Source organism: Peromyscus eremicus, chromosome X (genome assembly GCF_949786415.1).
Source record: "Peromyscus eremicus chromosome X, PerEre_H2_v1, whole genome shotgun sequence".
Classification (NCBI taxonomy): Eukaryota; Metazoa; Chordata; class Mammalia; order Rodentia; family Cricetidae; genus Peromyscus; species Peromyscus eremicus.
The window spans coordinates 15,239,579-15,262,498 of NC_081439.1; the positions used below are offsets into that span (position 1 = coordinate 15,239,579).

The 22,920-nt window shown below is 46.5% G+C and overlaps 1 protein-coding gene across 1 annotated transcript; it reads right to left on the reverse strand.

Annotated features, from left to right (window-relative positions):
• Positions 1 to 19,770: 19,770 nt before the first annotated feature.
• LOC131898768 (protein FAM156A/FAM156B-like) lies at positions 19,771 to 20,484 on the reverse strand. The gene has a single exon (XM_059249956.1). It carries the CDS (start codon positions 20,383 to 20,385, stop codon positions 19,771 to 19,773), a length of 615 nt encoding a protein of 204 aa, XP_059105939.1. The 5' UTR covers positions 20,386 to 20,484.
• Positions 20,485 to 22,920: the final 2,436 nt, after the last annotated feature.

Below are 22,920 nucleotides of genomic sequence, written 5' to 3' on the forward strand. Positions count from 1 at the left end.
TGCAGTGAAGAATCAGCTCCACATCAGCCACATCACGCTTTCCACTTCTCATTGCTCTTCATGAACACGGTGGCAAGGGAATGGGTGAAGAGGGAAGAACAGCACCACCAGATGTGATTTAAATGACCAGAGAAAAACTCTGTGCACGGACACCACATCATCATCGGCCATCATGGTTTGAATCGGCCCCCAGTCCAGATGGGATCTTCAGGCAAATGGAGCTGCACATCTGAGAATTCTCATTCTGCTGGAGTGGCTGGGTGCCTGTTCGACATGCGTTTCTAGGAAGGAGAGAACCATCTGCTGACAGCTTCTGGAGTGCCATTCAGAGACATGAGGAGGCCTCAGCCATTACACCGGTATCCTCTGAATGTACCACCCACTCATGACAGCGAAAATCTCATTTCCAATGATGGACATGCAAAGACTTCTGTGGCAGCTTCACTCACAGTCTGTCATTTTAAACCACTTAGCACACGACGCCTAAAAGTGGGGAGGTAGAGAGAATCAAAAGTAGGGACTGGTACAGATGCTGTACTTACAGTGATGCCCTTTTCCCTGGTCACAGGTAATCCAGAATTCTGTGCCTGTGCCAGCATCCTTCTCCTCCTCGGAGGCCACTGTCTGTCCCAGGGCCTGCGGGTATAACAGGCCCTGAGAAGCCGCTTTGGATTCTGAAGTCAAGAAAGAAAGCATCAGATCCTCACTTGGGCCCACAAGGTAACTAATGACAATGAAGGACGACAGTCTGGCATCCCTTTCCTGTTGGTCTCCTTTCCTTTGTCAGACCCCTGCCTCACCCTGCATACCTACGACAGTCACTCAACGACTGTCTGTCTAAAAGAGCCATTTGTACCTAACCCTGTCCTCACTCCCATCCAGACTGAAGGCCCAAGTGGAGTCGTCATCCTGAACCTGTAGTCGCCCTGGATTCTAGGAAGAGCTGAGCCCCACAGCAGAGGGACCATTACACTCCCTCGAGACCAGTTATCCATGATGGCAAGGCTACACATCCTGCAGGAGCCAGATCCACGTCCTGGAGGGGTGGCTGTATAACGATTTCTGCAGGTAGTCGTACATAACTGGACCTGGGCAAGACAAGCTCAGCTTGATCTTTTCTCTGGATGTCTTAGTTATGGGCATTCCTTGACTGTTTTCCCAAGTTCTTCCTCACTTAAAGCTAAAAGCATATGTCGGGATCAGCAGAATGACCTTGTGGTCACCAATCCTGTTTATCTACCCCTGTGCCCATCTCAGGCTGGATCACCTCTCATCTCTTAAGTGGTCCTGGGCTGGGGAGCTTAGCCTAGAATTTGGAATTAGCTGAGGCAGGAGGGATTTCTCTGAGCTCTGATTACAGCAGGGATGTTTGTATCTCCATGCCTCCCATCACAGAGAGAGGGTAAGGAGGGAAATTAGGTCTCAGGGTCTCAATGAGTCCTGACAGGTGGATCACCACATATAGGAAGCACAGACAAATACCAAAATTGTTCTCTCAAACTCTACATTATTAGACACCATCCGCCCCCGCCCCAACCCAAAGCTCTCTGGACTAGGAAGGCTGGAAGAATGTTTCAAGTGCTTGGAAGAATGTTGTTTTCCAGGCAGGCAAGAGGACATTTCCATTCCTTTTGACTCAAAAACTGTGGCATAGGAGAAAACCAGCGAGGCTGCCTGCAGGCCTTCTCCTCTCTGTTCCCCCAGATTCAACCTCCCAGTCTGGTCCCTGGTGCTGCAACAGGACACCAGCTGGAGCCTCCCCCTCTTCCCCTAGAACTCCTATGGATCCCACAGACCATCCCTGCCTAGTCTTCCTCCCCCCACACATGGCTGTATCCAGGCTCCCAACCCAGCAGGCAACCTCTGCTAGACCATGGGCCATGGCTGTCAGAAAACAAGGTAGCAGGAAAGCTGCCTGCAGATTTCTCCTCTCTCTATGTTCATCCAGATGCAATCCCCAGTCTCTTCCCCAGCTCTGCACCAGAGCACCCATGACTGCCTTCCCTGCCCCCTGCCTCCATCTACTGGCTTTCCCACAGAGCTTCCCCTTCCAACATCACCCCCCACACTTGTTGCTTTGGTCCAGAAAACAAACTCCAGCAGGCACCCCTGCTAACCCAAGGGCAACTCCTTCCAGGCCAACAAGTAGGCTGAAGGCAGACCCACACCTCTCCTACTGCTCCTGAGATAAATCCCCCAGTCTCACTCCACCACTCTGTAGCACAAAACCTGCTGTGGTCTCCCTTTCCTCTCTGACCCATCCCCAACAGATCATAAGGACCTTCTCCTCCAACCTTCCTTCCCCCAACTCATCCAGTATCCCAGCCTCCAACACCAGCAGGCTTTCCCTGTAAACACACCAATTGAGCAGGCCAGGAAAACAGGCAACACATGGCCATAACACACTCTGAAAATCAGAGAGGAAACAGACTCCAAGGAACAAAACATCCACCCAATGAAGACAACACCAGATATCAGCATCTGGAATTGCAAACTTCCCAAATGCAGATGCCTACATGCCAGTGTATAAACACAACCAATAGCACCCAGACAACATGTCACCAATAGAGCCCTGCTGTTCTTCCATACAGGTCCTGAATATTCCAACACAGCTGAAGCACAAGAAAAAGACCTTAAAACAGCCTGTATGAAGATGACCGAGGCCCTTAAAGAGGAAATAGAGAAATCCCTTAAAGAAATCCAGGAAAACACAAATACTGGAAGGAAATGAATAAAACTGTGCAAGACCTGAAACTGGAAAAAGAATCAGGAAAGAAAACCCAAACCGAGGTAATTATGGAAATGAAACGTTCAGGAAATCCTATAGGAACTACAGGACAAACAAACTTCACCATCAGAAGACAAGAGATGGAAGACTGAATTTCAGGCATTTAAGATAGTATAGAAGAAATGGATACATTGGTCAAAGAAAACGTTGTCTGTAAACAAACAAACTCCTGACACAAGACATGCAGAAAATCTGGTACACTGTGCAAAGACTAAACCTAAGAATAATTGGTTCTCAAACTTCCTAATACTGTGGCACTTTTATACAGTCTCTCATGATGTGGTGAACTCCAACCATGAAATTATTTCATTGCTACTTCATTAGTGTAATTTGGCTACTATTAGGTATCATAGTGTAAATATCTGAGGTGCAGGATATCTGCTATGTGACCGCTGTGAAAGAATCTTTTGACACCCCCCCAAAGGTGTCACAACTCACAGGTTGAGAATCCGTGGTAGAGAGGAAGGAGAAGAAACCCACCTCAAAGGCCCAGAAATTTGTTTTTCAAAAAGTCATAGCAAAAATTTCCTAACGTGAAGAGGGAGATGCCTATTATGGTACAAGAAGCACACAAAATACCAAATAGGTTGTAGTGAGAAAGAAAGTGAACCCACCACATAATAATCAATACAATAATTGTACAGAACAAAGGAATAATAATAAAAGCCTCAAGGGAAAATGACCAAGTAACATACAAAGGCAGACTTGTTAGAATTACACCTGACTTCTCAATAGAGACTCTAAAAGCCAGAAGGGCCTAGGCAGATGTGCTACAGACTCTAAGAGACCACAGATGCCAGGTCAGACTACTACATCCAGCAAAACTTTCAATCACCATACATAAAGACAGGAAGATATTCCATGATAAAGGTAAATTTAAACAACATCTACCTACAAATATAACACTACAGAAGGTGCTAGAAGAAAATCTCCCACTCGTAAGGAGGCTAACCACATCCAGGAAAGTACAGGAAATAAAGAATCTCATGCCAGCCAAACAGAAGCAAAGAGAACAATACAAAGAATCAAAGAAACAAAGAGTTGGTTCTTTGAAAAATCAACAAGATAGACAAACCCTTATCCAAATTATGCAAAAGGCAGAGAGAGAATATCCCATTTAACAAAATCAGAAATGAAAAGGGAGACATAATAACAGGAAATCCAAAGACACACTAGGTCATACTTCAAAAGCCTATACTCCATAATATTAGAAAATCTAAAAGAAATGGACAATTATCTTGATAGGTACCACATACCAAAATTAAATCAAGACCAGATAAACAATTTAAACAGACTTATAATCCCCTAAGGAAATAGAAGCAGCAAAAAACAAGCCCAGGACCAGATGGTTTCAGAACAGAATTCTACCAGAATTTCAAAGAAGAGCTAATTCCAAAACTCTTCAAATTGTTCCACACAATAGAAACAAAAGGAACATTAACAAACTCTTTTTATGAGGCTAACTCTGATTCCCAAACCACACATAGATGCAAAAAAAAAAGAATTACAGACCAATCTCCCTCATGATCATTGATGCAAAAACACTCAATAAAATACTAGAAAACCAAATCAAAGAACACATAAAAATATCCACTGTGATCAAGTAGACTTCATCCCAAAGATGTAGGAATGGTTCAACTTATGAAAATCTTTCAATGTAATCTACCATATAAATAAATAGAAAGAACAAAAATCACATGGTCATCACATTAGACGCTGAAAAAAGCCTTTAACAAAATCCAATACCCTTTGGTGATAAAGGTCTTGGAGAGATCAGGGATTCGACGAACATACCTAAACTTAATAAAAACAATATACGGCAAGCAGACAGCCAACATAAACTAAATGGAGAGAAACTCAAAGCGATTCCACTAAAATCAGGAACAAGACAAGGCTGCCAATCTCTTCTTCTCTATTCAATACAGTAATCAAAGTGCTAGCTAGAGCAATAAGACAACAAAAGGGGATCAAGGGGATACAAATTGGTTAGGAAGAAGTTGAACTTCTGCTGTTTGCAGCTGATATGATAGTATACATAAGTGACCCCAAAAGTTCTACCAGGGAACTCCTACAGCTGATAAGCAGCATCAGTATCGCTACTGGGTACAAGATTAACTCAAAAAAAATCAGTAGTCATCCTATATATAATTGATAAGCTGGCCAAGAAAGAAATTAGAGAAACATCGCACTTTACAATAGCCACAAATATTAAACATCTTAGGGAAACTCTAACCAAACATGTGACAAACCTGTATTACAAGAACTTAAGTCTTTGAAGAAAGATATTGGAGAAGATAGAAGAAAATGGTAAGATCTCCATAGATAGGTAGGATTAACATAGTAAAAATGGCAACCTTACCAAGAGCAATCTACAGAGTCAATGCCATTCCCATCAAAATTCCAAAACAATTCTTCACAGGTCTCAAAAGAACAATGCTCAATTTCCGATAGAAAAACAAATAACCCAGGATCGTCAAACCAATCTTGAATAATAAAGGAAATTCTGGAGGTATCACAGTCCCTGAATTCAAGCTCTGCTATACAGCTATAGTAATAAAAACAGCATGGTATTGGCAAACACACACACACACACACACACACACACACACACACACACACACACAAACAGGTGGATCAATGGAATCAAATCAAAGACACTGACCTAACTCCACACACCTATGAACACCTGATTTTTGACAAAGAAGCCAAAATTATGCAATGGAAAAAAGAAAGCATCTCCAATAAATGGTGATGGCATAACTGGATGTCAACATGTAGAAGAATGCAAAAAGATCCATATCTATCGCCAAGGGCAAAACTCAAGTCCCAGGGGATCAAAGACCTCAACATAAATCCAGTTACACTGAACCTGATAGAAGAGAAAGTGCAAAGTAGTCTTGAACACATTGGCATACGAGACTACTTCCTGAATATAACACCATACACTGAGAACAACAATTAATAAATGAGACCTCCTGAAACTGAGAAGTTTCTGTAAGGTAAAAGACATGGTAAATAAGACAAAATGACAGCCTACAGAAAGGGAAAAGATATGCACCAACCCCACAACTGACAGAGTGGTGATCTCCAAAATACATAAAGAACTCAATGAACTAGTCACCAAAACACCAAACAATCCAATTAAGAAATGGGGTACAAATCTCAGCAGAGAATTCTCAACAGAAGAATCTCAAATGGCTGAGTTACACTTAAAGAATTGTTCAACATCATAGCCATCAGGGAAATACAAATCAAAACAACTCTGAGATACCATCTTACACCTGTCAGAATGGCTAAGGTCAAAAATACTGAAGACAGACTATGTTGGTGAGGATGTGGAGCAAGGGGAACACTCCTTCACTGTTGGTGGAAGTGCTAACTTTATACAGTCAGTATAAAATCAGTATGGCTATTTCTCAGAAAATTGGGAATCATCTACCTCAGGACCCAGCAATACCACTCTTGGACATATACCCAAGGAATGCTCAATCATACCAGAAGGACACATGCTCAACTATGTTCACAGCATTATTATTTGTAATAGCCAGAACCAGGAAACAACCTAGATGCCCTTCAACTGAAGAATGGGTTAAGAAAATGTGGTACATTTACACAATGGAGTAATACTCAGAAGAGAAAAACAGTGACATCATGAAATTTGCAGGCAAATGGATGGAATTAGAAAATATCATCCTGAGTGAGGTAACCCAGACTCAGAAGGACAAACATGCTATGTAATCACTCATCAGTGGATATTAGCTGTAAAGTAAAGGGTAACCAGGCTACAGTCCATAGCTCCAGAGAAGCTAGGTAACAAGGAAGGACCTAAGAGGGATGCATGAATTTCCCTGGGAATCAGAAATAGAAGAGATATTCTGGGTAAATTGGGGGCAGGGGCTGGTGTAGTGGGTAGCCATTCCAGCTTTGTTCTGGAAGTTCCAACCCCCATTGAGACTTCGGCAACTGTCACACCTACAAGGCGGGGCCAAGGGAGGCGCCTGGGGACCCGAGATCTGGATTTGCGAACACTCTCTTGGTTCCAGGACCCTGGATGGTGGAGGAGGACAAAGCAGAGCTCCAGAGAACACCGCTGGATTGTGATACACCTTCCCCAGACCCCGCGACCTACCTATCCCTTAATTTGTAAGTTACGCCATTAAATAAATCTCCTTTTAACTACGTGGAGTGGCCTAAATAATTTCACCAATAGGCTGGGGATGGGAGGATGGGAATGGGAGAGAAACAGAGATTTGATAGGGGAGATTTTTGGAGTTAGGGAGAAACCTGGTGCCAGGGAAACTCCCAGTAATCCACAAGGATGACCCAGCTAAGACTCATAGCAATGGTGGAAAGGGTGCCTGAACTGGCCTTCTAGTGGAATCAGATTGTTATCAGAGAGCATTCATCCAGTAACTGATGGAGGTTGATGCAAGAGATCCACAGCCAAGCACTCTGTTGAAGTAAGGGAGGAGGGGTTGTACAAACCAGGGGGATCAAGTTCATGAAGAGTGGTGGGAATCCACAGAGACAGCTCACCTGAGCTCCTGGGAGCTCACAGACTCTGGATCAACAGCTAGGGAGCCTGCCGGGGACCAGCCTGAGCCCTTTGCATGTGGGTGACTGTTGTGTAGCTTGGTCTGTTTGTGGGGATCCTAGCAGTGGGATCAGGACTTATGACCACTATGGGAATCAGTATGTCAGTTCCTCAAATCATTAAGAATCAATCAACCTCAAGTTCCAGCTATAACACCCTTGGGCATATGTGCAAAGGATTCTTCATCCTACTTCAGGGACACTTGTTCAACCATGTTCATTGCTGCTCTATTCATAATAGCCAGAAACTGGAAAAAACCTAGAAGTCGGTCAAAAGAAGAATAGATAATGAAAATATGGTACAATTACACATCGGAACAGAACACAACTTTTAGAAATGACATGAAATTTGCTGGCGGTGGCTGGAACTAGAAAAAAAAATCATCCTGAGTGAGGTAACACAGACACAGAAAGATAAATACGTATGCACTCACTTATAAGTGTGAATTAGCCTTTAAGTAAATGATAACCACTGGGAAGTGGTGGTACAAGCCTTTAATCCCTGCACGTGGGAGGCAGAGGCAGGTGGATCTCTATGCATTCCAGGCCAGCCTGGTCTACAGAGTGAGTTCTAGGACAGTCAGAGCTACACAGTAAGATCCTGTCTTGAAAAAAACAAAGGAAACAAAAGTAAATGATAACCAAGCTTCAATCCTTAGACCCAGAGAGGTTAGGTAGAGAGGAGAGGTCTAGGTGGGGATGCACAGATCTCCTGGAAGGGGGAAATATAGATTTTACTATAGGACTGGGGGCAGGTGGGGACAGTAAGGAGGTGAGGAATTAGGTGAGGATGCGCTGGAGGGAGAGAGTGTGGGAGGGAAGGCTGGATTTGGGGGACACTTGGGGAGTGGTATAGAAACCTAGTGCGTTGAAAACTTCCTAAAATTTATGGAGAGCATCCTCATGAGGACTCCTAATAATGGGGGATGGACACTGAGTCACAACTGACCATCTCTTGAAGCCAGCCAAGACTTTCACTGGAGGGACTGGGTTGCATTCAATTGAGTTCTGGGCCAAGGGGATCCCATGGAAATCCTCAACCCAGGCTGTATTTAAGACAAAGGTTTGCACTCTGAAAACTGACAATTGGATCCCATTGCTGAGGACACACAACTCATTGAATATGGAGAAGTTGAACTGCTGCCTACAAGGAACTTCCCCCGCCCCCCATGTTCTGGTCTCTTTGGTGTGGATGCTAACAGAGCCACAAAACTACTGACCTAGAGTCTGTCCTTCTTGCAAAGTGTGCTGGGGCAGTGGTGGTACAAAAAATGTCAGAGCGGCCAAACAATGTCTGATTTGACTTAAGGTTCACTACTCAAGAAGGAATTCTTACATGACATTATTTGGATAACCAAGATAGAGAGCCCAGAGACCTAGGGTAAAACCAAACACTACTGGTCTAAAAAAATCAAAAAATTGTTTTCTAATGATGATCTGCTACACTCATAGATTAGTGCCTTACTCAGTCATCATCAGAGAGGCTTCTTCCAGCAGCAGATGAGAACAGATGCAGACATCCACAGCAAGCTGTTATGAGGAGAGAGAGTCTACATTGGAGGTCTCTATCAAATCTCTACCAACAGAGCTCAGGAAATCCCAGGAGGCTAAAGAGTGTAAGAGCCAGAGGTTGTGGAGGACACCAGCAGAACAAGGCCCTTTGAATCAACTAAGCAAGGCACATAGGAGCTCACAGAGACTGAAACAGCAAGCACAGGGCTTACCTTCATCTACACCAGGTCCTCTGCATAGGTATTACACCTACTGGCTTAGTATTGATATGGGACTCCTGACTGGGAGGACATGGGGGGGTGTCTCTGACTCTTGTGCCTGCTCTTGGGACTCTTTCCCTCCTGTAGGAACACCATGTCCAATTTGATATGATAGTTTTGGCTTCATCTTGTATTTATTTCGTTGTTTGGTTTTATCTCGTAGAAGTCTGTTTTTTTTTTTTTCTAATGAGGTGTAGAAAGAGAGTGGATCCAGAGGAGAGGGAAGGTCAGGAGGAATTGGGAGGAGTAGAGGAAGAGGAAACCATCATCAGGATATATTATATGAGAAACAAATTTATTTTCCGTAAAAGAAAAAACTGTGAATAAAGATATTGATGTTTGAAGTATATTGGACACTAACTGAATCAAGAGAATACCAGTTTTTCAAAACCTCTTATTTGAATTTGTGTGTAGGGGTGTGTGTGTGTGTGTGTGTGTGTGTGTGTGTGTGTGTGTGTGTGTGTGTAAGGGACTGGATCTGCATGTAAGTACAGTGCCCGTGGAGGCCATAATAGGGCATGGGATTCCCTGGAGGGCTAGGCTTCTTTGCATTTGTGGGGTGCCCCACAATGTTTTCTGGAACCAATTCCCAGTCCAATGCAAGAACAGTACATGCTGCTGTTAACTGCCAGACCACCTGCATTTTATTATGTTCACAGAACTTCTTTGGCATCCATTTGATTTCTTTACCATTACTCCAGGCACACTGCACTCTCTCGGGATCGGCCTGACAGAAAGAGGGACAAGCTTTGTTAATGGAACACAAGGAAGATCCGAAGAAATCCTGACTGGGAGGGAAATGAGGCTCAATTGAGTTTGAAGGGCTTTGGACTACAAATGTGCAAGATGGAATCCATCTGATGGATACATAGTCAGATACTGCCAGGGAGTCCTCAATCCACTCTGTCCCCCTCAGTGGCCAGATATCACGATGGGACTTTCTATCAAGCACAGCACTGGAGTCTGCCCAGTTGTAGTGTGACTCACACCAGCCCAGGTACATTCTGAAGGCAAGACAAGGGACCCTTCATTGTGTGTGCAGCAAATACTCAGGATGGTGTAGACATCTTGTTATATTTGCTTAAACACCACAGTGAGCTCTGGGGATTCACTGGAGAATGTGAAGAGATCCTAGCATGGAGGCTCTTGAGAACAGTTCAGTCACAGCATCCTGTACCTGGAGTGTGCCAAGAATCCCTTTAGCCACCTGGCAAAGTGGAGGGTGTGTTCATGGGGGTTTTTAAGTCTTCCCTGAGTTCCCCATGCTTCTGAGTAAGTTTGTGAGGGAAGGTGTTCAGCAGTGTAGGAAGGGGGAGTAGTATGTGAGCTCTGTGGGGGAGGGGGCGGGGAGGCAAGAAAGAGGAGGGAATCCAGAGGCTGATGGGCAAGAGAATTGTTGGGCAAGGGGGAGATGTGCCAGAGTAGTTTCATGTTGAACAGGGAGTCATGAGTGCACAAGAAATGGGTCATCAAGGATGTCCTCTGGGGATAGCTCTAGGACAGAGGGGCAACTGTGAGGGGAACCTGGTGAGGTATATATGGCGTCTCTCATTCTTGTGAGTCTTGCTCCTGGGCTATGGAGTGTGAATATGAGAAATCTCACGGTCACATCATAAATTACCACAGAGGAAGTGGAACTGAGACACAATTAGAGGTCAGTGTGTTACTAGAAGGTCAGTGTTCTTGGGCTGGGAGCAGGTATAACAGACAAACTTTGGCCCAAAGGAAAGTGCTTCTGTTTTCTTTCCTCAGACTATGGCCATCAAAATGAGACCAGATTTGGAGACCATAACCTGGGCAGGGGTAGCAGAGGTAGAGATTTCAAGAACCAACTGTTTCCTAGGAAAACTACAGAATCCTCTAGCTGAAGGGGGCCATCAGGGCAATACAGGATCTACCTGTTTCGTAGGTGTGAGAACCAGTCTCACCACACAGATTTCTGAAGGTCTACAACTTTCTGGGGATTCTCAGCCACAGATTAGATAAGAGGGAATGGGGACCCGATGGCCGAGGCGAAGGGAAAAACGTGGTGACTGTGGGTCTCTTGGATCAGGAAGCTTGGCTGGGAAGAGAAAGTGGCAGGGGAAACGAGCATCCTAGCCATGAATTCTGCTCCCTCCTCTTCTGAAGAACGGCAGCAAAGGCTGGCTAGGCTGGGAAAAGGAGAGAGGCAAGAGCAGGGAGAGGGAGTTCTGAAGACACATGTCCCTTTGCCCTGGATGGGATGTCACTGTCCCCACACCATACTCTAAGGTGGGGTCAGCTTCCGGTAAGAAGAAGAGCAGCTCCTTACCCTGGGGGACTCTAGTGGATTATCCTCCTTTGCCATTGGCTTCAGGTCCCACCAAAGTGTCAGCATGGCCAGGGTCTGTCCACTGCCAATGTGAAGTCCTTCTTTGCACAAAGAGCCAAAAGGAACTCCAGAGCTCCGTCTTGAGGTACAGTGACTGTGATCTGGATTATTGGATCTGAAAAGATCAGTCGTCCCTCCTGAGACAGACCATTTGGAGAGCGGTTCCAGGGTCATTAGGAATGAGCCTCTAAATTGTTTAATAGGATGCCACAAGCCATCGGGTCACTTCAAAGAAGGGTCTGATGGTTGGAGAGTGGCAGGCTTTGCCTTTTTTGTCTGTCTTTCTGTCTCTCTCCATCTCTTTGGCATGCTCTCCATGAACATCCTATACCAAACAGAAGTGATGGCTGTGCTTGTGTGTGTCCCCTAATGCTACAGGAAAGAAGCTTCGTCCTCTAAGGAACAGGGAGAGGAGTTGGTGGGATGCTTAGGGGTGGGGCAGTGGGGGAAGAAGTGAAGTTAAGGCCAGTTTGTCTCCAGAAGGTCTTTGACGTACGTCTGTGTTGTTTCTATGGATGTCGTATGTGAGCAGATACATGTTTGGGGGGGGCACATGTGCCCAAGGGGAAGTGTGTGTTGGTTATGACACCCACACATGATTCAGGCATTGGCCACCTTGTTCGTGGAGATAGTCTTTCTGGTGGATTGAAGCTCATGATTAGCCTGGCCTTGCTGGGCGGTGATCCAAACCAATCTACCCACCAGTCTGTGCCTCTCCAGATCTAGGATTCTGAGGGCAAGCTGCCATGCCTGGCTTTTCCCACTGAACTCAGGCACTCATGTTTGTGCTGCAAGCACCATTAGGGTTAGAGCTAACCCCCAGACTTTTCAAAATGGCGTTTCACAGATCTCGCGTGAACCAGCACAGGTTTGGTGCTTGCTGTCTGGACTGCTGTGAGTTCATTCATGCAGCTGCTCTTGGATATGCACACATCCAAGAAAATTCTCCTACCACACATTGATCTTCAAAAAAAGAAGTCTTCAGATTTAGGTGAATGTGGAAGGTTGGGTGGATCTGGGACGAGTTGGGGGGAAGGGTGTGGGGATGATAAAAACAAATTGTATGAAATCCACAAAGAACAAGTAATGGTAATTTTAAAGGTATTTGATAGAGGTCATGGCCCCTCAGATTCTCTCTCATTTCCTGTCTCAACTGAGTGTCCTGTCACCCTGTCCTATGCACTCCTACAAAGAGCCGGAGCTTTGCTGATTGGACACTCAGCCCCCCAAACTGGGGCCGAAATAAACATTTGAATGAGGTATGTGGTGTAGTCATTCATTACTGGAAATGGAGTTTCAGTAGCAGTGAGTCTCTTCATCCAGCGTGTAATCATGCCAGCACATTTCCAGTCACAGTGTATTTCTTTTTGTTGGGGGGGGGCATTGAAGACAGAGTTTCTCTGTGTAGCTTTGGAGCCTGTCCTGGAACTCACTCTGCAGACCAGGCTGGCCTCGAACTCACAGAGATTCGCCTGCCTCTGCTTCCCGAGTGCTGGGATTAAGTCCACAGTGTAAAGTTTCCTGTGATGCTTACCGACCAGCAGAATTCTAGGAAACAGAATACATGAAAATCTGAGACCAAGGAACAGCAAGATGAAAACAATTGTGTGAGCAAGCCTTTTGACTGAGTAGAGTTCCTTGACCCCATTTGGTGGAAGTAGAGAACAGACTCCTGTGTTGTTCTTTAATATTCACATATGTGTGCTATGGCATGCACATCTGTGAACACACATACACACACACACACACACACACACTTTTGAAATGTAAGAATATAATCAGAAAAATTGGAAATTATATTCTGTAAAGCACTTGGGTTCATGACACCCAGGAAAGACACCATCTTCTGGTGCCCAGGTGCCTAGGAACATGAGAAAGTCAGTTTGGACACTGTTGCTTGCTCTCCCCAATGCCTTTCCTCAGCCAAGCACGGTGCAATTGAGAACAAAATGGTTATGCAGGCAGAACCCGAGAACTGTTGCTGGTGAGCCCCTTCTTCCTATGCACGTGCACTTTCCTCTAAAATATGACCTTCCTCCCTGGATCCCTCAATTGTCCCAACTGAAAGAGATAATGCATTCCATGTCCCTCACATGCAAGAGACCTGGACAGGACCAGAGGTGTTGAGATCCTCTGCTCTAAAGCTGTCTTTCTTTGTTCTCCAGACTGTTTGGAATTCAGTTCCACGTTGTGTGGACCTAGGGGAACAAGCCTGCCTATTAGATGAGTGTGTCCCCACCTCTTCCCAGAGGACTCCCCTTAGTAGCTGCTAAGAAAAGATGCCAATCAGGCAAGCAGCAGTCTCATTTGGACAGTGAGTATAGGAGCTCAGAATGCCATTAATATTACTGAAGGTGTATGGGTTTGGGGATTCACTGTCTTGCTAGAAGGGTTCCTGTTCAGGCAGCAGGGTAGGTGTTTTGAAGGACTCAAAGCAGAGTTTCTTTCTCTGTCCTTTCTCCTGGTATCCGTGTTTTTAGTTACTAATGATTACATTGTCCTGAAGCCCTATAGACTGTCCATTGACTTCAGGAAGGAGAGGCTTCTCCCTCCCACAATTTCATCTGTGTTATGTACCCAAACACCACAAAGCAAGGACATCCATTGAAGTCTGGTTTGTTGAGCAATTTCAGCATCCAGCCCCCAGCATCAACATATCTGGAGGCCAAACCTCAGAGCAGGCTCAGTATAGAGCAATTGACAGAAATGCTGAGGGCCACCATCAAGCAAATCTGTAAGCCCACGAGGATGCTCTTTCCAAGGTCATTACCAACACCTCACCACTTGCACAGTACTCAGTTCTCCATGTGTCGTCCTGTGTTGCATGTGCTCTGTGGCACAGGGCTTACCACGAGACCTCACTCTAAATGGGGATAGGCACATGTAAAGTTTGATGTCTGTAGATGTCTTAGTTAGGGTTTTCTTGATGTGAGGAGACACCATGACCGTGGCCACACTTACAAAGGAAAACCGTTAACTCTGGCTGGCTTACATTTCAGAGGTTTAGTCCATTATCACCATGGTGGGAAGCACGGTAGCATGCAGGCAGACATGGTGCTGGAGAGGTAGCAGAGAGTTCTACATCTGGATTCACAGGCAGCAGGAAGAGACAGTGAGTGAGCCACTAGGCCTGGCTTGAGCTTCTGAGACCTCAAAGCCCACCTGCCAGTGACCCACTTCCTTCAACAAGGCCACACCTACTCGAACAAGGCCACACCTCCAATAATGCTACCCCTTATGAGTCTCTGGGGGTCATTTTCATTCAGACTACCACAGTAGGGTAGCACTGAACATACTCATGACTGTTTCCATTCAAAGGACAAGGCAGTCATTAGGAATGGAGACTGAGCTGGGCGTGGTAGGTCTCACCTTTAATCCCAGCATGCAAGACCCAAAGGTAGAGAGATCCCTGTGAATTTTCTTCCTCACTGGGATATTTATGAAGTTCTGGGACAGCTACTGCTACAGTGTTGCTCAAACCAAAAACAAAACATAATGGAGACTGAAGGTAGAATGCCTGGTTCCCCTATTGCATCCCACTAACTTTCATGTCCTCTAATCTTGTTCCAACTTCTTTTCCCTCAGAGCTGGATATTCACACTGGGTCACATGTAAACTGTGATGGTACCCACTAGCAGCGCATTTCTGTAAGGCTGAGTAGATCAGACATATGAATGCGGTGGGATTTGGCTCATGGTACTAGACAGGCAGGAATAAACATTGCACCTTAGGGGCATTCATCATGTTTTCGATCCTTTCCTTGAGAGGCACCTGCACAGTGTCTGTCCATCCCAGTCTTCACTTCCACCTGAGTCAGTGAGATATAGCAATGGCAGCTCATTTCTTATAGTTTCTTTTTTCCCCCTTGATTTTGGGGACAAACATGAACGGGAATTGTTATCCTCAAAGTCCATGGGGGGATTCTGCTTGGAATCTGTTGTTCATGCTTTTGAAGTCAAGTCTCAGGGCACATGTGTGAACGATTTTACTTGGCATGCAGCTCTGCAAAAATCACCAACATGCGCCTCACCATGACGAACAACTTATTTCATCATTGTGAAAACAATATGACCATTTTTGGCTCCACACACAGTGAGGTCATGCAGTATACATGCATACACATAGTCAAGCTCATTTAACTCACAATTACGCCCTGTGGGTGAATATATGGTGTGTAACGTATGACAATTTCCTCTGTTCTGTGTCCTAACAGAGAGACTGAGAGAGAGGGAGAGATGGGAGTGGGGAAGGGTGAGGGAGAGGTTCTTTCTGCAGTCTTGAGAATTCCTTTGTGCAACCATCAGACCATGGATTCTGAGCCTGTTCATTTTAGCCCTTGTGTGAAAGCACCCGCACAAGCAGCACGACAGGGCAGTCGGCACAGAAACAGAGCATCTGTGGCACTGGGACAGGGCTGCACACATGCTCACAGACCCACTCCGGGTTGCCAGCAGGAGGAAAGGAACTGCCCCATCTGGACACTCTCACTGAGAATCCAATGGGTCCTATAGCTAGTGGCCGAGTCCCTGTCCTTGTCCTCTCTGACTTTGCTTCTCACAAACAGGCTCAGAGCACCTTCAGGGAACTCCTAATGTTGAGAAGGCTCTGAAATACTGAGCATGCTCCGCCACACTCTTGCTTCAGGTCTGGGTCCTGCAGAAAGAGGCTGGTCATGTGGCAGTCTCTCTCCTGGTAACCTAGGTAACCACCCGCACTCTATCCTTTCAGAAAAATCTCTTTTTCTCCCAGGTTATTGATTTCCTGTGGCACAGCGGTTTCGGGATGAGATTACCAACCTACACCTCTGCCACCGCCTCCAGTCCAGAGTCCTCACAGGGCCTCACACTGAGTCACGACATTTAAGGAACACGTATCTCCAACCTCTCATGAGAGAAAATCAGAATGGGGCAGAGGGGGAATGTCTGTCTATTTCAAAAGGGCTGGGAGGGGTTGGCACGACACAGTCATAGAGGTAAATGATGTTGCACGATGAAAGGTATTCCAATGGCATCACCATGACAACTCCAATCAAGGCATAATTAGAGTCTCTCTTGCAGCACCAGCTTTTGAAACGTGCTTGAGGTTTTGAGAGCAGCAGCAACACACCTAAGGCACTGGAAAGTGCTCGGGAAGATGCTGCCTGCTGTCCTGTGAGTGTGAGGAACACACCCTGGTCTTCTCATCCAAGAAACACCCCACCAAAGACTGTGAGGCAGGAAGTGGGAGCACACTGTGCCTGGGGGCTTTATGAGTCAGGAAAGAGCTGGTGGTGTTTGAAGGGAGATTGCAATTGATTCCAAGTGTACAGCTCAGGGCTGGGGAGCCAGGTGGCTGGGAAAGTGTCTGGCTCATAGGCAAGAGAGCCTGAGGTAGGATTCCCAAGCACTCACTCAAAACCCAGGCCTGGCAGGAACACCCCTAATCCTAGGGCTGCTAGGCAGAGAGAAGAGGATTCCTGGGACTCACTGTCTACCTGATCAAGCCACACTGGTGACTTTCCGGATCTTGGAAGAGATCTGTCTCAGAACACATGATGGAGAGGAATAGAGGAACACACCCAGAGTCAACCTCAGACCGCCAGTCACACAGCCATGAGGGCCCACACTTGCACACTCCTGCAGGCAGTCAATCATACAACACACATATGTAATTGTACAGCTCCACCCCTGGAGCGGGACTAAGAAATGAAATCAAAGGAGGTAAAGACGATGAGTCAGTAGTCATGGTCAAGTGAGAACGTCAATGGGACACAAACAACCAGGGACAAAGTAAGGCGACTACCTCGTCCGGACAGAGGACTACCCGGTAGGGGAAGCAGGGAGCATGGCTGAGGGCTCCAGTGACCACTAAGATGCCTGGGGCGGAGATCTTGGCCAAGCCCTCAGTGTTGTTATCCATAGAAGACATGGAGTTTCCAGGGGGTGGGGCGGAGGAGCTGGCAGCTGAGCCTGGACCATCCTGCCAAAAGTTCCTGCATCCACCATGCCAACAGAATCACAGCGGATCCTGTTGTGGGTTGAGGTGGCTCACTTGACTATCCAGGGAGGTGGACCTTAGACCACATGGTTCAGTCACCTCCACCTACTCTGTCATCTCTCTCTGAAACGTTACCAGTGTGTATTCTGACGAGGGGCACGCGGTCATACTGCACGAAGAGGCGCCGTCAGGAAGACCGTCAGGCAGGTGAAGTATCGGGTAGGGGGAGATGTGACAGGAAGAAGCCACCTACTATAAGAGATCCACTGTTGAAAAGGACAAAAGTAAGCATTGCCGTATCAAGGAAGGAATATCGTGAAGTAACCAAGAAAACTTAACTGTAGTGGAAATTTAACTTGTCACATATCAGTAGTGTGGCTTAGACCATGTGTTACGAAACTCACAACGTGTTGAACGAACAAGTCAACTCCTGGATTAGGGTGGAGATCACTACACAGTTTTTTCACCTTCCCAAATCTCTGACAAAACGACATGATGACATTCCATTCCACATTAACAACAGGAGGCAGTTGGTCACAGAAGAGAACATGTTTTCACATTTGAAACAGGGCATTTCACGGCGTCTGGTACAAGCACAGGACACTACAGACTTGAAAAGAACAAATCATTTCAATGCTGGGGAAGGTAAAACCCACTTGTATGCCCTGAAACAACTGATCAGACAGAGGTACAGGTGCCCTGTCCAGTGACTGCAGGTCAGGGGGCATGTGAGAAGTTAGGACTACAGAGAGCACAGCAAGGGACACGTCTCACCGTCTCCCCTTGTTGCCTAGAAGACAAGGTTTATCCGAACAGGATGCCTTCACACTCAGAGCTATCAAGGCACCCCGTAATGGCTGGCAGGGATGTGTTTCCGAGCCTCCACCAGCTCCCTCTAGCATTGAGAAGTCATACACTGAGCACTGCACAGCGGTTGCTAAGCAGCAACCTGGAGCAATGGCCAACTCCCTCATTTGAATAAGGCCCCAGCCCACCCCACCTGTGTGGCATATAGGCAGGTCAAAGGCTGGTCCTCTTGTCAATTCAACGAGGGGTGCATTCTGCCCTCCCATCTGCTCTCTTGAATCATCAGAGTCTTTTAGCAGCTAAGAGACTCAGAGCATGCACAGATCCCCAATACTACCACTAACAAACCTATGGAATATTTTCCACTGCTGGCCCTTGACCTGTAAGAGCAAACTTAAGGGCAAACTGACCTCCCCAGCTTCCACTCCATAATACGTGTATACCCAGGCCACAGTTATTTATACTGTCATTACTGGAAAACATGGGACTCGTGAAGACAGTCCTTATGAACATTCGCCCCTTAGCACCAATTTCTGGTGATAACAATATGTACACCACTGTCCGGCACTATAATGATGTCACCCAAATCTTCCTTCAGTACAGTCCTTGCCCATTCCCCAGACTGTCCATGCTGACCGCAGCATGCACACTTGAGCTTCTCGTCTCTTTGTCTCCTCGTCTACATGAGATTATGCCTCTCTTGACCTGGATGCATATCTTTAAATGATTTCATTGAGCAGATGAAGAGGAAGGGGGTTGGTTGTGATGCAGTTCTGAAATTCCAAGTCAGCCTCTGCTATGGCAGAGTGAACCATAGGTAATTCCTGCAGAGATCCAGGATTTGGTATGTCTAAGGAGGGACTCTTCTCTTGCTCCATGTAGGTTCAAACTCTGGGTTTTTACCCAATACAGTGTATTCGGTAGCTAGCTGCTTTAAGCCTGCATTCCCTTGCTTCAACTTCTAGAAGCTGCAAGTCGATCTGTGTCTGCTATCCAGAACATGCATCCCATCATATCTGTAAGCCCTTTTCTGGGGCACTCAATAAACTGACATCAAGAAGGCATATAGAAGACATATATATGTCTTATATATACATCATATATACATATACATATATATATATACACACACAGAGACGATGTTGGTTCTTCTTGCATTGAGTTCCCAGAAAAATGAGTGAAAACTCTCTGTGTGTGAATCACAACATGGGAGTTCAGTGATCCCTGGTCCCCAGTTTCCTTTTGTATCGGCTAACACACACCACCATACCCATAAAGGCATGCTCAAAGACATAAGCAGGGAAGTTGAAGCCTTTCCTAGGACAGCTCCCATCATAGCACAAGTGTTGGGACTCATCCAAAGGCAGCTGACTGCCTTGATCTCAGAAGGGTCTGGGCCCCTGAGCTGGCCGGGCCACACTGTCTGAATCCGTTTTCACCTCCATCCTCTGGGGGCCAGCTCCGCACCCTTCTTCCATCCTCTACTTGAGCATCCTCTGGAACATCCTCATGCTTTCCTGCTGCCTCTCCAGCTGGAGCATCTGCTCTGGCTCCTGCTGCTCCCCAGGCCCCTCAGGCAGGGGGCTCGGTCTGTTGGCTCCCAGGCTGAGGGTGAGGCCACTGAGGCCCTGTACCAGCGTTTCCCAGGAGGGAGGGTTGGGAGCCTTGTTCCCATCTCCACTCACCCCAGCAATGCTCGGCACGTGGCCCTGGCACTGGAGCTGATTCTGAGCTCTGTCACCTGAGGGAGAGCCTCTGACATCCCTTTCAAGCAGGTAAGGTGCCATGTGATCCCGGTGCCAGCGTCTCGAGTGTCTCAGGAAGACTTTCTTCCTCTGAGGAAAGCCCTGCTTTTCCCAGTATTGCTGCCACAGGGCCTTCTTCTCTCGGGCCTGTTGCTGGAGCAGTCCCTCTGACAGAGGAGCAGGGGCAACTGAGCCAGGGCTGCGGCAGAGGCTCAGGCCACTGAGACCCATCCTTAGCTTTTCTGAGGAAGAAGGCTGAGAGCCTGCTGAGGCCTCTTGGGAGCTTGTCACAGTGGCCATGCAGGAGGGCATGGAAATCGACATTGGATCCCATTTCTGCAGCGGATCCATGGGGCTCTAGTCTGAGCCCTGGTTCCAGGAGGAAAAGTGAAGGTGGAGACTTGTGGAATAACTAGGCGATAGCCAGGAGGAATGTGTGCAGCCGGGAAAATCCAGACTGTAACAAGAGGTGAGAAGAGAAGAAAGAAAGCCCATGATTATTCATCTCACTTTGTCTGTCCCTCATCTTCAACATGGGGCCACCTCCCAGGCTTCTTCCGAGGGTTACACGAGATGATACATGTCCAGAGAGCTTAGCACAGGGCATGGTACATCAACAGCATTCCTGGATGGCAGCTGGAACTCTTTCTCATGCCTGACAGCTCATGAGCAAGGGAGCATATGGCGAACCACATCGATTCTTGCCTCACTCCCCGCCCCTCTCTCAAACGCAACTCAACTGCAATGAATGGACAGTGATCGCCATTCTTCACAGAGGTGTCTACATGAATTCGTAGGGCAGAACTGTTTATGAGCTTACAAGGATTGGAAACCTAGTACCTCACCCGTCTCTGATTTTCACTCCACTGATCATTGGCTTGCCATGCTCTCCTAGAACCTGCTCAGTTGCCTGTGTGAACACTTCCATGACATGTACTGAGATCATAACCAAATTCCCTCCTTGTGATGAGAATGATAGAATCTGGGCAAGGGGCTTTCATTGACTCTGAGATGGCCCTTTCCTGTGTAGGAACATGTGACCTTAGACAAAAGCCTAAAAGTAAACGTTGCCTGCCATTAAGTTTCAGCCACAGATGTCCTGATGTAGCACTCAGAGCCAACTACTGCTCAACTGCTTGAATATGGTCTTGCCTTTACCTCCTGTATTCCTACACCTACTCATCAACTGACCTGTGAAGACCGTAGCCAAACTCCATTCTTGCACTCTGCAATGCCAGGGTTTTTGTCCTTTCACTTGGGCATGCAAACTGCGTCCCTGAAGCATGTCTGACAGCTGCAAACTGTTGTGTTATGTCAGGAGCCAAGTAGCCTAACTGATTCTCATGGGAAAAAGCAGTGTACCCAATCTTCCGTTAACAGTTTCAATAGCAACCATTTTTCAACAAAACCACAGTATGTACCTTTTGATCTACTCCCTGAAACATAATGGTTTGCTGTATGGTCCGTTGATCAGGCCCTGGAACAAAGAGACCTTTTCCTGAACCCTACCTTACCCTAACTTCCTCCTAGTAACTTTCCATACCCCTATCTACTTCTCCTAGCTCCTAGCATATATAAACCTGATTCCCCTTGCAATAAACGAGACCTTGACGCAACTCAGACTGACTTTGTCTTCCTTTACGCGCCTGGTCTCCTTTCTCTCTCACCCCCATTGATCTTTCAGGAGGTGCCTCCTCGGGTCTCATCAAATAACGTGGCCCGCGGGACGGGTCAAGTGGCGCCCGAACGTGGGGCTCGAGGCACGGTGACCTACCGGACGATGGATAACAAAAGGGGCCCTGGAGAGAATTAGGGTAGAGACGCCCGGACCGCATCACTCGTGCAACGCGGGAGAGTCTTGAGGTAAATGTGTCGTCCAATCAATCAATGGGAAAAAATTTATCTAAAGAGGCTATTTTTTTAAAGGAGATGAAAGGGAATCTTCGGGAGAGAGGATTAAGAGTTAAAAAAAAGGATTTAGTAAAGTTTTTTCAATATGTGGAGGAGAAATGTCCCTGGTTAGTGATTAATGGACCAGTAATTCACCCTTTGACTTGGAACAAGGTTGGAAAAGATATTAACAAATTAATCAGAGACAGGGAAAATGTCCCCGATGCCTTTTTTAGTTTTTATGGTGTGATTAGAGATTTTCTAAAGGAAGCAGAGGGAGATGGGCGTGCTTCACATTTACTAGCCCTTGCAGAGGATTTTCTCTCAAACTCCCCCTGCCTGACACCCAAGTGTCCAGAGGTTTATTACATCTACCGGTAAGAGCGCTCTCTGTCTTGTCTGTGTCTCTCTGTCTTGTTACTTTTGTTTTGTACTTTGCAGGCTCTCACTGGGACAGACGTGTCCAGACAGTGAACCTGGCGGCGAAGGGAGACGTCCCAGAGCCCTAAAGCCACCTCAGAGGTGATGATTTGGTTTAGGAGCATCTTTGGGTATCTTCCCCCATAGTGGGAGGAAGTGCCACTTTGTATTTTGTCCCGGGAATTTGTCAGAGCCATTTTGTGGGTTTTTTTGTATGTTTTGTTGTGATCATTGTTACTTTACTCTCTTCTTCTCTTCCAAGAAAAAAGGTGCATGTCTGACTGACAGGGATGTGGAAGCCCCTGATGTCTGTTTAATTAAGGACAGAGATCCTCCAGTCTGGATTGTTTTTGGTGTGATTGAGCCTGGAGGGTCAAAACCTTCCCCCCCTCCCCAAAGCACATCAAGCTGTCATTGTTCTTGGAGCTTTGTTGGTTGTCTCGTTGGGACAAAGATTTTTCGTGTGCCCTTGGTCTTGTGTGTAATGTGTTAATTGTTCTCATTGTTGACTTGACTGTGACGGACGCTATGGGACAGTTCCCTTCTTCTCCACTATACCTTTGCCTAGCCCACTGA

Coding starts and splice junctions, on each gene's coding strand:
- LOC131898768 (XM_059249956.1), bottom strand. CDS start 20,385: ATGGATCCGCTGCAGAAATGGGATCCAATGTCGATTTCCATGCCCTCC.